General features: G+C 38.5%; 2 protein-coding genes across 5 annotated transcripts; one reads left to right on the top strand and one right to left on the bottom strand.

Annotated features, from left to right (window-relative positions):
- The first annotated feature begins 208 nt into the window (after positions 1-208).
- On the top strand, positions 209-3108 carry LOC105225206 (lysine--tRNA ligase). 2 transcript variants are annotated; one of them, XM_011203574.4, is made up of 6 exons: positions 209-362; positions 1012-1323; positions 1389-1614; positions 1679-1819; positions 1878-2825; positions 2889-3108. In XM_011203574.4, the coding sequence occupies exons 1-6, from the start codon at positions 331-333 to the stop codon at positions 2982-2984; spliced, it is 1755 nt and encodes a 584-aa protein (XP_011201876.2). In that variant the 5' UTR covers positions 209-330; the 3' UTR covers positions 2985-3108. The 2 variants fall into 2 exon arrangements, with proteins under 2 accessions (XP_011201876.2, XP_029405633.2); XM_029549773.2 differs by lacking the exon at positions 209-362 and adding an exon at positions 450-778.
- Positions 3109-3354: 246 nt separating this feature from the next.
- On the bottom strand, positions 3355-14829 carry LOC105225205 (probable histone-lysine N-methyltransferase CG1716). 3 transcript variants are annotated; one of them, XM_011203570.4, is made up of 9 exons: positions 14683-14829; positions 14404-14614; positions 13386-14270; positions 5638-12770; positions 5111-5570; positions 4950-5047; positions 4377-4885; positions 4144-4306; positions 3355-4080 (listed from the first exon to the last, which is right to left on the bottom strand). In XM_011203570.4, the coding sequence occupies exons 3-9, from the start codon at positions 14242-14244 to the stop codon at positions 3895-3897; spliced, it is 9408 nt and encodes a 3135-aa protein (XP_011201872.2). In that variant the 5' UTR covers positions 14245-14270; positions 14404-14614; positions 14683-14829; the 3' UTR covers positions 3355-3894. The 3 variants fall into 3 exon arrangements, with proteins under 3 accessions (XP_011201872.2, XP_011201871.2, XP_011201873.2); XM_011203569.4 differs by having other exon boundaries at positions 13386-14265; XM_011203571.4 differs by having other exon boundaries at positions 13386-14254.
- Between the last annotated feature and the right edge of the window lie 167 nt (positions 14830-14996).

The following is a 14996-nucleotide window of genomic DNA, read 5'->3' as shown; positions in this document are numbered from 1 at the left end:
TTATTGGCTTTTGAATAGTATGTTGTTAACTTCAAAACCATAATTAAAAAACCTCTTAAGTTTTAATTTAATTTAATTTTAAGAAAGCTACGCTTCTTTGTGGAAATTTTTAGGCTAATAACTTACCAACATAATGAAAAAAAAAGAAATTGAATAATAAAATACCAAATTGGGCTGCTTTTTCCCATTGTCAAGTTTAAGTAAAGAAACAACATTGTTTCGCCACGATTCTTGACATTTGTTGGCTCACGCCGATTTGTATATTCGAATAAAGGTTTTCTTATTTTTGTACGGGTTTTACTAACGAATTTATCCTAAACTTTGGGTAAAATGTCTGAGGCAACTGGTGAGCTTTCAAAAAAGTAAGTGAAACTGAAAATAATTGCTGAAAGGATTAATGTAATCACTGATTCCATGTCATCAGATTGAATCACCGAATGTGTGGTTATGTTGAAACACATGCAGAATTCCAGTTGCAGTTTCATGTGTGAATATTAAAAAATCATACAAAGTGTATATTTTCAAATAATTACAAATGTTTAACTAGTTTGATGTGTATCGAAAAATAAAGTGATATCAAAAAAAAGAATATGTATAAACTTCTAAGGCCGTACACGACACCAAATAATTTTCTAAAATTGCGTCAGTTTCATGCTGCATTTCGACAGGTTGATTTGAAGTGCCATCAGAAAGAATTAAAGTTTTGGTGCCAGAATGTAGCCACTCGACATATTCATTCCACAATATGCCTAGAAATACCAAGCAAGCGTACAAAACTGTAAGCGAATAGGTGCTTGGTTTTTATAATTCATTTGTATGCGTATGTTTGTATGTGTGTATTTTTTTTTTATTTAACTCGTCGATTTTTTATTAACGTGAAACATATTTGGTGAGGGACACATTTTTCGAGATAAAATATTATTTTTCGTAATAATTTTCTTATCGAATTAGTACTCAGGGATATCATTGAAAGTTGACATATTTTAATCGATTCAATGAAATTGTTTTTAGTGAGCTAAAAAGGCGTCTAAAAGCTGAGCAAAAAGCCAAGGAAAAGGCAGAGAAGGAGGCGCAAAAAGCGGCTGCAGCAAGTGCTAATGCTGATAACAATGCTCCAAAAAAGAAGTCGGCGGCGGCGTCAGAAGAGGAAATTTCACCAAATGAATATTTTAAACTGCGTTCAGCTGCTGTTGTTGATTTAAAAAAATCACCAGAAACCCATCCCTATCCTCATAAATTCAACGTTAGTATTTCTTTGGAAAATTTCATTAAAAAATATGAGAATCTTAAAGAGGGTGAAATGCTTGAAGACGTCTCTCTGAGGTGAGTAATATTTTCATAATTATAATATTTGATAAGATAAATAATTAATTATTTTTTTTACACAGCGTTGCTGGTCGCGTGCATGCAATACGGGAATCTGGTGTAAAATTAATATTTTACGATTTGCGCGGTGAGGGTGTCAAATTGCAGGTAATGGCCAATGCTAAGTTATACCATAACGAAAGTGCCTTTGAGCCTGATACTGCAAAAATACGACGTGGTGACATTATAGGTATCAACGGTTACCCCGGTAAAACCAAGAAGGGTGAACTCTCTGTGGTGCCAAAAGAGGTAAAAATCTATATAATTTTACTCCGTCTTTTTTACTAACTGTTTTTAATTTTTTCCAATACAGATTAAACTGTTGTCACCATGTTTGCATATGCTGCCTCATTTGCATTACGGTCTCAAGGATAAAGAGACACGTTACCGACAAAGGTATTTGGATTTGATCATGAATCCCAAAGTGAGAGAAACCTTCCAAATTCGTGCAAACGTAAGTTTATTTTGAATTGCAAATAATTCGTTTGAATTATAATTTTTTTATTCGTCAGATTGTCTCATTTGTGCGACAATTCCTCGATCGCATGGGTTTCTTGGAAGTAGAAACACCCATGATGAACATGATTGCTGGCGGTGCAACTGCCAAACCCTTCATCACACATCACAATGACTTGAATATGGATTTGTATATGCGTGTCGCACCTGAATTGTACCATAAAATGCTCGTTGTTGGTGGATTAGATCGAGTGTATGAAATTGGGCGTCAATTCAGAAATGAAGGCATCGATTTAACGCATAATCCAGAATTTACCACTTGCGAATTCTATATGGCTTATGCTGATTTTAATGATCTTATCGAAATAACTGAGAAAATGATCTCAGGTATGGTGAAAGCCATTCATGGTACTTATAAAATTAAATACCATCCCGAAGGACCTGAGGGTCCCGAGGAAGAAATTGATTTTACGCCACCATTTAGAAGGGTTTCGATGATAAAAACTCTAGAAGAAAAATTAAACGTTAAATTTCCACCAGCAACAACGTTTAATAGCAAAGAGACAACCGAATTCCTCTCACAACTTTGCGCCAAACATCAGATCGAATGTCCGCCACCACGTACAACGGCACGTCTGCTGGATAAATTAGTCGGTGATTTTATTGAAGAAACCTGTATAAATCCAACATTCATCTGTGAGCATCCGCAAATAATGTCACCACTGGCCAAATATCACCGCAGCGAACCTGGTTTGACGGAACGTTTCGAGCTGTTCGTCATGAAGAAGGAAGTGTGTAATGCTTACACCGAGTTGAACGATCCGATGGTGCAGCGTGAAAGATTCGCCCAACAGGCGAGCGATAAAGCGGCTGGTGATGATGAGGCGCAACTGATTGATGAGAACTTCTGTACAGCATTAGAATATGGCTTACCACCAACAGGTGGCTGGGGTCTGGGCATTGATCGTCTAACTATGTTCCTCACCGACACCAATAACATTAAGGTAAACATTGGAAATATTTTTATTGAAAGTATCTAAAAATTTTTATAATTTGTGTGTTTTTAGGAGGTGCTCTTCTTCCCCGCAATGAAACCAGAGGAAGCTAATCGAACACAGCCAGCAGCCAGTGAAGGCGATCAAATCGCGGAAAAGAGTAATTAGCATGATTTGGAGATTGAAGATCTTAGTAGTTTTTGAAAACATCGTTTGATAAAGTGTATAACGGATTCGCAAATATAATTCTCAAAAAAAAAATAATAATAAAATTATTTATTTGCTATTATAATTGTTCGTCATTTTGCGAATACGGTTTATCATATTTGGTAAGAAATTTGCTTGGCATTAAAATTTATTTATTTTTTTGTTTTTATTTTTTGTTTTTATTCTTAATCCAGTTTTTTTTAATACCGTATTTGAAATTAAAAATATAAAAATATTTTCCAATGTTAATTCATTAATTTTTTAATGCAACCCTGATGGTCACCGATTTTTTTGACATAAAAACAAATACCATGGAATTACAAAACTGCGCTTGATTTGTTCATTTCACTTTTATTTATTGAATCTACAGTTGCAGTCGCGTATTTGTGCAGCCACTTTTACATAATTGCATATGCGTTTAGTTTAGCTCATAAAATGTAATTACAGCGGAGAAATAATACATTCGTATTTTCTAAAAAATACACTACAATTTGCACGTAGTAAAAAGGGAATACATGTACATACTGGTTTAAAACTAAAAAAATTACTAAGCATTACAATAATAATAAAAATTTATTTAAATATTTCGAAGTCTCCCATCGCAACAGCAAATATGGTTAACCGTGCCGTGTTCCGTTCAATTTTCAACAACATATGTACAAATAAGAATTAAGCAATGCAAAACTCGACAAAACACCAAAATTGCATATAAAAAATGGTAACGTCTCAATTGCCCACATTATGAAGTTAAAAAAGAATGTACGTCGCCAAATGGTTTTTAATACAAATGTGGAGTCTGAAGTCAGCGATAATCCATTGCTGTTCGTTGAATTCAAATATTAGCTTACAAGAAGAAAAATTATAAATAGGTTTAAATAGTAAATGGAATCTCTTTAAATTCCGGATCATTGGCGGGTTTCACATACATGCCGCCATACTTCGCCATGTACTTTTTAATGAATTCGCGGGATTTATTCTTAACAGATTCGGTTACGACCAAAGTCTGACCAACCGACTCGCAGTACTTCAACTCTTTAACCATAACAAAATGTGTGAGCTGCAAATGCATTGAACGACGGTTAATAAAAATAATTTTTCTGAAATAAAAACACAAACAAACCTTTCGCGCGAGATGATTGAAATCTTCATCACTCTGAATACGAGCGAGCGTGCACGATTCCTTGCGATATGGCTTTAAGTGTTGCACAATAATACCGGCTATTTCACAGCGGAACTTTTCCTTAGTGCGACGATACCTGGAATCCGAGTCCTTGCTCTTTTTGCTAATGAAAAATAAAAAAAGACAAATGTAATTAATTATTTATGTTATAATTTCAACTACAAACAACGCACCTTTTATCTTTCTTATCCGATTTTCGTCGCTTATGCTCACTGCCACCGCTGCTACCGCCACTACTACCACCACTACTAACACTGACATTGCTCTGGTTTACCTGTGCGCTGGGATCCCGATGTGGCGGTAATGTGCGCTTGAGCGCACGCTTTGTAGTGAGCGCATCCAATTCGTCGACAATCTTATCGCCTTGCACGATTTTGTCCAAGAGTGGGCTGTTATTGCATTCCTCCTTCATAATCTCCTCCTCATCGGATGAGAGCAAATAATCTTGTATGGGTATTACGCCATCCGGTTCATCGGAGTCTTCGCCATTTTTGGATTTCGTAGTGTCGATATTTAAGCTGTCTGCAATGATGTTGGGATTTACGCCACCGATAGCTGCTGCTTTGAGTGCTTCAGCGCGCTTGCGCCGTATTTCTTCCTTACGTTTGCGTATTTTTTCTTTATTCTCTTTGTATTTGCGCATCTCTATTTGATTATAGATGCGATCTTCCTCCTTTCGGGGCTGTAAGTATAAACATAAATATGAATTTCAAATCATTAGCAAAAAAATACACGTAAGTACTTACACTAATCGGACGCTCATCGACCAAACGACCGTAACGCTTATGCCTACGATTTTCTACCTTCTTATCGATGAAAGCTTTGAGTTGCGCCTCATCCATTCCTTAAAAATCAATGAATATAGAAAATAAGTAAAATTTTTAGGGTTAAAAATTTAGATTACTACCTAAGAGTACATCATCATCCTCGCTGCTCTCATTTGCCTGTTTAGCTTCCTCACAGGACTCACTGTCCGAACTGTCGTCTTCCTCGGCTGCAGCGTGCAATTGTTCAAGCGTTGGCGGGTGCCATTGCGATATTTTTTGCTTAGTATGATAGTAATAAATTTGGCCTAAGTTTGTAATGGCGTATTTCCATTGACGCGGCAGGGTGGCAACAACTGCAGGTAACTTGTAATCGTCAGGATCGGTAGATTTGGATTTTGGCTGCACTTGCACGTGTGCGTAGCATGGTGGAGTGGGGATAGGTTGGCGGGCAATAGAATACCATTGACCGGTTGAAGGGTCTACGCAGAAAGGAACATCCTGCGAGCGTGTTTTCTTGGGGTCCAAACCAAAGAAACGACATTTTGTTTCGAATTCTCTACGCTCTTCAGCCAAACGCTTTTCGGCTTCGTCGCGTGCCACCTAAAAAGTTCAAACAAAAAAAATATATATATATTAAATCTATTTACATATTATGTGCTTCTCTCACCTTTGCAGCAAACATCTCTCTTCTCTGCGCTTTTGACAAATGTTTTATACCATCATGGTGATCGTGCGCCGAACGTCGACGTGGATCTCCGCCTGGCATTGAGCCTACAACGGTTATATTATTGTTGCGATTGTCTTTACTGCAACTTGGTTTGGAAAAACGAGAAGTGGTTGGGCCGCGTCCGAAACGATCGCGCTGATAACGATCACTTAGAACAGCACGATTACTGTCGACGGAAGCTTCGGCAAACTGTCGATCTGCCTCCCGTTCGTGCTCTTTCATTTGTTCGATGCGCTCACGTTTCGGTATGCGGAAAATTTCTGGCAAACTATTCCATGCTGTGGTCAGTTTCACAGCTAACTTCTGCAATTCCGAAGGTACCTCCTGTCCACTAGCTAACTCCGTATGTGAATTACTACTTGTGCTTTCCTTTGACGACTCATCACTTGGAGAAGATGCATTGCCAGCCGGCACACTGCTGGTGGACAAGGCATTGCCACACCAATTTCGTACGCTCTGATAGACTTTACTGTCAGTGAGCACAGTCTTGTTTGCTATTGGCAAACTTTCCAGCGCCTCTAGGAGTGACAAGCGAATCGCCATATCACCACCGTCTTCGCTCATCCAGCCATGCAACAAACGCAGTCCATGATAGTCCAAGAACAGTCGGCGACATGGCAAATCGGCATTGCGGAGAATTTTCAGTAGATTGAGACGTGTCTGCGGCAATTTGGCGCGTACGACCAAACGTGAAAACCGCAAGGTGTCCGATTGGTTTCTCAGCCCGCCACGGCTAAGGAATTTAACCTCGTCTTCGATGTCGGGATCTTCTAAATAACGCGAAGTTTTCGATTGCTCACCAGTAGCAGATTTACGCAGTCTCTTATCCTTCTTTTCTTTACTGGGTTTCTTTTTTCGCGCTGCTTTATCAGCAGATTTGCCCGTGTGCTTTTTCAGCTTAGCCTCTGCATCTTCACCCACTTTTTTCTTCTTGTCCTTACCCGCGCTATCCGATTTTTCATCCAACTTTATTTTACCATCCTCTGAACTTATGAGTGATTTACTTGATGCATCTAGTTTTTTATGTGCATCTTCGCCATCAGCTGTGCTATCATCACTATCCTCATCATCGCTGCCATCTGCCGAATTATCCGCATCGTTGTCGTCATCGATTTGTTCACCCTCATCCGAATTGGGTTCTTCACCTATCCAACCACGACAGTTAGCCGACTCGCAATAACAACGTTGTGCCTCCCTGCCGTAACGTTGATACTGATAGTCGAACGTAATTTCTTCACCTGGCATAATGGACTTACGACTGAAGAACCCAATTCGTAGTTCACCATTTACGGTCCACTTCTGAGTTTCAGCATTGGGATCGCAGGAATGATTAATGAAGCGTGAAATGTTACCCTTAATTGTGGCATCGATTATGGCATCGCTTCGTAATGCCATAAAGTAATAGTGACGGTTTTTGTCCAACGAATATGCAGTACGCCGCTGCTCAAACTCATCGCCATCGATTACCTCACCCACGTATTCCATAATGAATTCACCAGGTAATATCTCAATGTCAGCCATTATGCCGAAGCCCTTCTTTTCCGTACGAAAGACTCGACATGGTGAACAGAGCAGTTTCTGAAAACGTTTATTTGTACAGCGAACTTTCACATTACAATCGGGTCCACATTCGATCATCAATAAACGGTTCAAGCAATCTTCACCACAGCCCAACTCACCACGCTCTTCCTCTTCGGCTGTCAAGAAACAATCACACAACATCTTGCGTGCTTCTCTACTCACGACACGCTCACATTTGTACTCATTCTCTTTAATGACATGGAAGTTACTCAGACGTTCTTCCATTTCTTTTAGGAACTTAGCATTCTTTGCCTCCACTTGCGCCAAATCCGTCAGATGATCATCCAAACTATAGTGAGTTTTCATTTCAACATCGTCTTTAATTGAGAATCGCTCTTTTTCGCGCACCAACCCGCGACCCACAAGCGCCTTCGGCATCTTTGTTATCTGTTTGATGCGATGAGAACGCCGAACCCCAGTTATTTCGTCAATTGCTTGATCATGAATAGGACTTTTTGGTGGCGGTGTGGTTGTCGGCGTTGCTACTGGTGTATCAGCCGGTGTGTCGTAATAAATATTCTGAGGGAGTGTGTTCGAAACTTCTTCGTAGGATTTATCAACTGGCGTTATATCGCCAGATATACTTTCATTGGGCGTCGTCATGCCTTCCAGGATCGTTGTAGAAGACTTTTCTTCATTTTCTGTAACATCCGATTTATATTCTTCTTTTTGGAGATGTGTTTTCGGACAAATAACTTCATCTACACTGTCGTCATCAATCTTATAGCCACGTTTGAGCAAGTTGACACCATCTTCAATGAATTTCTCAATGTCCTTCAACGGATCTGGTTCTTCCTCAAGCTCATTGTTTACCGTAGCTTCAGTAGCCTTGGTGATTTGATCCTCCTCCACAGCACTCTTCTTGTCTTCAACACCAGTTGCACAAACTGTTGCAGCGGCCACACTGTCTTGTAATTTACTTTCTTCCAGCAACGGAACTATGTTTTCGGTAGGGTTGGCAATTTCTTTAATAGGTTCAGCTGGCACTGTTGTTTTGGTGAGCGCATCCTTTAGTGCTGCTTCGAAATCCTCTTTCAATTTCTTCTGCCTTTTTTTCTTCGCACTTCTTTCCTCCATTTTCTTAGCTAACTCATTACTAGCAGTGTCTTCGATGGCCAAAAATTGCTTCTTTTCCGATTTCTTTGATATAGATCCTTTCCTTTCCCTATCCTTAACTTCACTCTTCTCACTGCTACTAATATTTTGATCCATTTTAGACTTCCTTTTACCGCTTGTTTTATCCTCTGGGGTTTTTTCTGAAGCCGTTTGCTTTTTGAAACGTTTAGACACTGGCGTAGATGTCGCTGAACGGCTTTCCTCATCAAGCGAAGATTCGACTTGACTTTCGAGACTTTCTCGTTTTTTCATTTGATCAGAAGATTGCGCATCTTTCTTCGATTTTTTCTGAGTAGATTCTTTGGTTTTACTGGAATTGCTTGCTGACTTCTTCGCTGAAGAGATTTTTTGGTCAGCGCTAGTCTGGCTGGTGCTTGAAATTTCTGAATGGGCGGCGCAACTCTTCTCTTCCAATTCCATCTGCATTTTAAGCAGGCGTTTCTTAGGTGGCGCTTTGGCCAATTCTTTTTCCATTAATTCAGCTGCGTTTCGAACTGTGACCGGCGTATCGATCTGCAGATCATTTGTCGCATCGTTTGCTGACTTGCCCTTTCGGGACTTTCGTATTTTTCCATCGGTATCTTCGGTATCACCACTTTTTTCTTTAGTTTCAACAGTTTCCTGATCTTCTGACTTACCTTGGCCTTTAGTCTCCAACTCGTTAGATTTCTCATCGGACTGTTTATTACTTCTTCGTTTTCGATTTTTTTTAGGCTTATCGACTGGTGTATCTGACTGTTCGCGCTGTTCTGGGAGCTGACAGTCCACATTCTCTGCTATTAAATTGCTACTTGTAACCGTATTTATTTTAGAGTCAATGATTGAGTTCTCTTTTAACGATGGTGGCGCTCTATTTTGATCCAACTTTTCTAATTTATTTGGTAGCAACTCTTTGGGTGGTTTTATAATATTTTCTTCGTGCTGTTCAAGCCGCTCTTCGGGTTTGATCATATCGATTTGACCACACTCTCTTTGCGTCTCAACACTCTCTACTTCAGGATCAACGCGCTCGACTTTTTCAATAGCCGAAGTCAAAGCTTTTTTATGTTTTCGAGTTTTTGAGGTTAATGGTTTATTTTTGTCATTATTTTCTTCTAAATTTTGGCCACTTAAATCAGGTGTTGTATTATTGGATATACTTGACGTTTCGTCGCCTGTAGTACTCAAGACTTGGCCAACCTCAGATGAAAGTTCCGCCGTTGTAGTTGGATAATCACATTTTTCTGATTCCAAAACTTTTTCAAGGCATGATTCTTTGGCCGTCCCTTTCCCCAATGTGTCAGTGATCATCTGATCAACATTATTGGCATCTTTTACGTTCAGTTCAATAGTTGATGTGTGCAAATTTTGTTGTGATATTTCTAAGCTACCATCGGCGGTCGTATTCGTATTGGCAGTAATAGTCTCATCAACCGGTTTCATTTCGGAGACTTTCTGTGTATTATCACTAGAAGACTCTGCAGTAATAGGAGAAGTGCTAGGAGATGGCTTATGATTTACTTTTTTATTCCTCGCCTTTCGCCCGCGTCGTGAAGGCGACGAGTGATTTGAATTACTATCAATATCTTCTGGTAGTATTACTGCTTTTAACACGGCGCGATCCTCTTGGGAACAAACCTTCGTACATATATCTGTTGTTGTTTCCTCGGTCGTAATTTCTATAGTATTTTGTACATTCGGCACTTCGTCTTCGTCTAGATTTTTAGGCTCAGTTAAATTAATAGGTGTATGGCTTAGCTCAACACTCGCAGAAGAATCTTCCTTTGCATCAGCTGACTTTTCCATTGCATCAACAGATTTAGAAATCTCCTCTTCATTATACACATTTGCTGTATCTGCGTCAACTTCCTGCGCCTTTAACTTCAAAACTGCCTTTGAACTCGCGGCTGCTATTTCTGCGAATGTCTCTTCTAAGGTTTTATGGTCAGACTTATCTCCACGTTTTGAACGTCTCTCATTTCGGCGTGTTGGTTTCTTTGACGGCTTTTCATTGGAATTTTCCGAAAGGGTTGGAGATGGTGTTTTTGTGGCACTGCTTCCATTCGTTTCGTCACGTGAAGATTGTGAGTCCGTTGTCGAATTTATGTCCTCCGAACTATTTTCATCCAACACATTATCTGCCGTGTGTTTAGTGGTAATATCCCATTTCTCTGATTTCGTTGACTTATACAGAACATTGGAAACGTTCATTGTGCTCTCATTAACAACATTGGCAGGTATTTCTCGGGACGCTTTTTTCAAAATATTTCTACCTACTTCTGCTACCGTCTTTGGAGAGCTAGTAGCTTCATCAGTGGAAGTTTCCTGCGCTTCAACAGACTGTTCAGCGAAAGTAGTTTGAATTACGACCTCTTCTTCTGGCAGTGGTGTAAAGTCGCAATCCGTGACTGTTTCGGATATTTCACATTTTTCAGCAGGTAAGTCCCCGCGTTGGTCGGACTCATCGTTGGCATTGTTTCCCCAAGTGAACGTATTTATAGATTCTACTTCATCTCCACTTTTAGCTATATGAACACATTTTGATGGCTGCTTGTTAGTCTCTATAGAACTATCTTGATCGATTGCTTGTGATTCTTCCAAAATAATCGTCGTAACACTGTTATCTGACGTGCCAGCTTCAAGTTTTTTGTCGGCGGCCGTAATTGGCATTGTTTCTTCGCCTACTGTGGGCGTTATAATCTCTGAGGATGTGTCATCTTTAACTGCGGCTAACGGCAATTGCTGGAATGTCTTCGTTCCCATTGTTAAATCATTCTGCTTAACGGTATTTAAGATATCCAACAAAGTACTAGTCGCGACATTTGCCACCACATTGTGCACCGCCGCTTCGTACATTTTAAACTTGCTCACCTGTTTTTTAAGTGGCAAAGTGATGGGTTCTTTTTTCGTTTCGCACGATACAGAAGGCGACTCTTCACTAACGTTTCTATCATGCTCTCTACTCTCATTTCTGTTATCTACAGCATCTAGTGCAATGTTGCTTGGCTTTTCGGGTATCTCAGTTATTTGTTCCGAAGAGAGCTCCACTACAGCAATTGCAATGGGTGGTGCCTCAACTTGCTGTGCGGTAACCAAATCAGCACTAACGTTTTCAATTGTTGCAACTGCAATATCTTTACTTTTTTCATTTGATTGCTCGAAGTCTTTATCCGTTTTAACGGTAGTTGAGGTGACTTTTTCTATTGGAAGTTTACCTGTTTTCTCCTCTACACCTGTTGTCATCCTTAGATCTTCAGTATCTAAATTCTCATTCAATGATACTTCTGCTTTACTTTTGGATTCTTCCACTATAACTTTGCTGTCACAACTCTTTTTGGGGAACCGATGAGATCGTCTTGTCGGTAAGTTTTTATTTGCTGTTGCGGTACTTAATTCTGTAGAGTCAGCGGTACCGCTACTTATGCGACTGCTGTTATTTGTATTGCTGTTGTCGCTACCAGCAATGACGTCACTACAGCTACTAGATGCCGATGATAACGAAATAGTCGTTGTGATTGTACTCGGTGGCAACGTTAAACGTTTCAAAGATACACGCAACTTATCGCCCTTTTTATAGCTTTTATTACTACGATCTGAACTGCCCTCTGATTCTGAACCGCTCGATTTGCGACTTGTGCTGGACATGCCAAATGTCATTTCCGAGAGAGAATCTGACTCCGCTTCGATTTCTTTATTCGAATCCAAATCAATTGTAATATTTTGATCGCATTCCGTTAACGTATCAACCGTTTTTTGTGTACATGTTTCACTTTCAGCTCCCAAGGAAATAGATTTATCAACTGGTGAACTTTCCGATGTTATCTCTTCAACAGCGGCCACAATGAATTCTGGTGCGGATGTGGTTTCACAAATACTTTGACTATCTTGCCAAATGCATACAGAGGCGAAGTTTCTTTGTTGTGACTCATGTACATCCGTTGGAGGATGCACTGTTTTAGCCTGATATTCATGATCAGATATAGAAGAAGTAGATGATATTTCTAAAATTACATCTTCATGCTGTACAGAAGTCCGTTCGTTTGATATAGCATTTTGCCCAACAGGAGTTTCAACACTTTCAGCACATTTTAAATTTGCTTTGTACTCTGTCCAATTTTGTGCACTTTGAGAAGCTTCTTTACTGACGACTTCTTTCTTTTCTTTATTTTCGAATGAATATGGCTGATACGCGTCTGCTTTTTTACCTTGGGGAGTTATATGAAGCTCCGTCTTTAGGTTTGATTTTGGTAAAGGGCTTTGAGCTACAGGATTTTTATTTTTCGGCGGACGACCTCGGCGCTTTTGTGTGCCAGATTCTGTTAGCGAAGGCTTTGGATCAACTACTGCAGTTGGTGAAATAAATGAATTTGAAAGATTTTTACGTTTGTTGGATACATCTGTTGAATAGAAAATTTATTATTATAATAAATATGTTCAAATTAACGGGGTGTCGACTTTAGTTTATTTTGGGAAAATGTTAAGACATCTGATAATATTTTTTTATTTAAAAACATTTCTTTGAAAAAGTGTACCAAATTATTGGAGCAATTTTCATCCTCTGATAAAACATTAAAATTTTTTTTAGTCTGTTACGAAAAAATATCTCCAATTTTGAGTATCAGCTGAATTTATAATTGATAAGCATCATTTACTTCGAAAGTTTACTTATCTATATTATAAGTACATATACATACATACATATATGCATGTGTGAATATAACCTTGCATATATTTGCATAACAAATGGATAGAAGAGTTATATGTAAGTAAAAACGGTAACTATCAGTATTTTATGCGCATATATAAACTTCAAGATTGAATCTGAATATTTTCGAGGATTTTGTGCCATAATGTAAACATCGAGTATTTATACATATACTATTTATATGTATGTATATGTACATATATAAATAAACACACATATGTGCGCACCCCCTTACATATATGTAAGATGCATATTGATTTTTTACATTTATCGATTTTTATAATATTGTTTATTTGTATTTACTCACTTGTTGACTTTTTCTGCTGTTGTAATGTCACAACTGCTGGAGACATGAACCCACTGCTGGAACTAGAAGTATTACTTTCAATTTGCGCTATTATTAGGCTGGAATTCTGCTTTGATTTTATCAGGCTGGCATTAAATATTTCCTGGGTACGGCTTAACCGTCTTGCTTGTGCTATTTTCGCTGGGTCAATTGTAGTCATAGCATCCACATTACTTTTTAAATTGATTGTGTTTTTACCTAAAACACCTATTTTAGGTATGGACGATAAGGGTGGTGGAAGTATTGGCGCATTTATTTTATTCTGTTGTTCCGATATTGATATGCGACGAAATATTGCGGATTTCTCCATAAATGCTTTCTGTTTACTACTCAAATCAGAGCTTGAAGCTGGAACTGAGCTGCTTGTATTACTACCAGAGCTAAATGAGGGTAACGATGAAGTTGTTTGTGTTTGTGGAGCGTTTGAATCTATGCGAGCTTCTATTTGGATTTTATGTGGCTTTCGATGTTTGTTTAATAAATCTCTTACGTCAAATTTTATGATCTTCTTACGTGAACTTCGCCTACATTCGTTGCTACTTGATGGTGTTGAAGTCATACGAGGATTAACCTTATCTGACAGTACATTGGGCGGCGGTGGAGATATAGCCACGAAACCGTCGTCAATTTCCATAATACTATCATTTTCACTTCGACTCGTAAACTTTTCTTTATCGTTCAATTGGTTAGACGTTTGTGCACTCTCTTCTTGTGATGATGGCGTAGTGTCAGCCGATTGCTTCAGCTGCGCTGCTTTAGGAGGCCTACCAACACGCTTTCGTTGTGGCGTCATATCTGACGTTGATGGCGCGGAATTCATTTTTAATTATCTAAATAAATACTAACCTTTTAAAAAGATACATATTTAGTAATTTCGTAGGTAGCGATTTCAGCTCACATACATACATATAAGTATAATACTATATTCGTAATTTGTTTCGACTTTGCTTTGTGTTGTTCTAAATAATGAGGTGCTTACCGCAATGGAATAATTTGGTCCTTTCAACTATGTCCATTAAACATATTCAGAATCTTACTCCCCGTAGTTTTGACTTTTTAATTTATGCATCATACCGCACCAATAACTGTTCCTTAATTGTTCATTAAAACCATGTACGATTTATATAAACAATCACTAATCCACCCTCCCACTGATACTCCGTTCACCAACACTATTCAACTGCAAAGATCTGCCAAAGAATTTTATAACGAATTTGTAGTAAAATAAAAGTCACGTCCATATAAATTCAATAATTACCACTCCTTCCCGTTAAATATATTATTTAAAACATGCAAATGCTGAGCTATAATAAATATACATGCGGCCGCAGCAAAAATCGTCTGAATTTGTTAAGAAATGGAAAAAACAAATTCTAGCGTAGTTGCCATATTTTCAATTTCCTTTTCTAGTTACGAATAAAGTGACAAAACAGAAATGAAACGCTATGTTTGTATTTTTGGGAATATTAACTCAACCGGTTAACGAATACATAGGCCAATTATTAAAAGTAACTATTTATTTTGAGAAAACTATCACATTTATTCCTCAGTTTTTTATATATAGACCTGAAA

Source organism: Bactrocera dorsalis, chromosome 4 (assembly GCF_023373825.1).
Source record: "Bactrocera dorsalis isolate Fly_Bdor chromosome 4, ASM2337382v1, whole genome shotgun sequence".
Taxonomy (NCBI): domain Eukaryota; kingdom Metazoa; phylum Arthropoda; class Insecta; order Diptera; family Tephritidae; genus Bactrocera; species Bactrocera dorsalis.
Note: the sequence above shows the minus strand (reverse complement) of the source record. Positions and strands in the feature narration are given on the sequence as shown.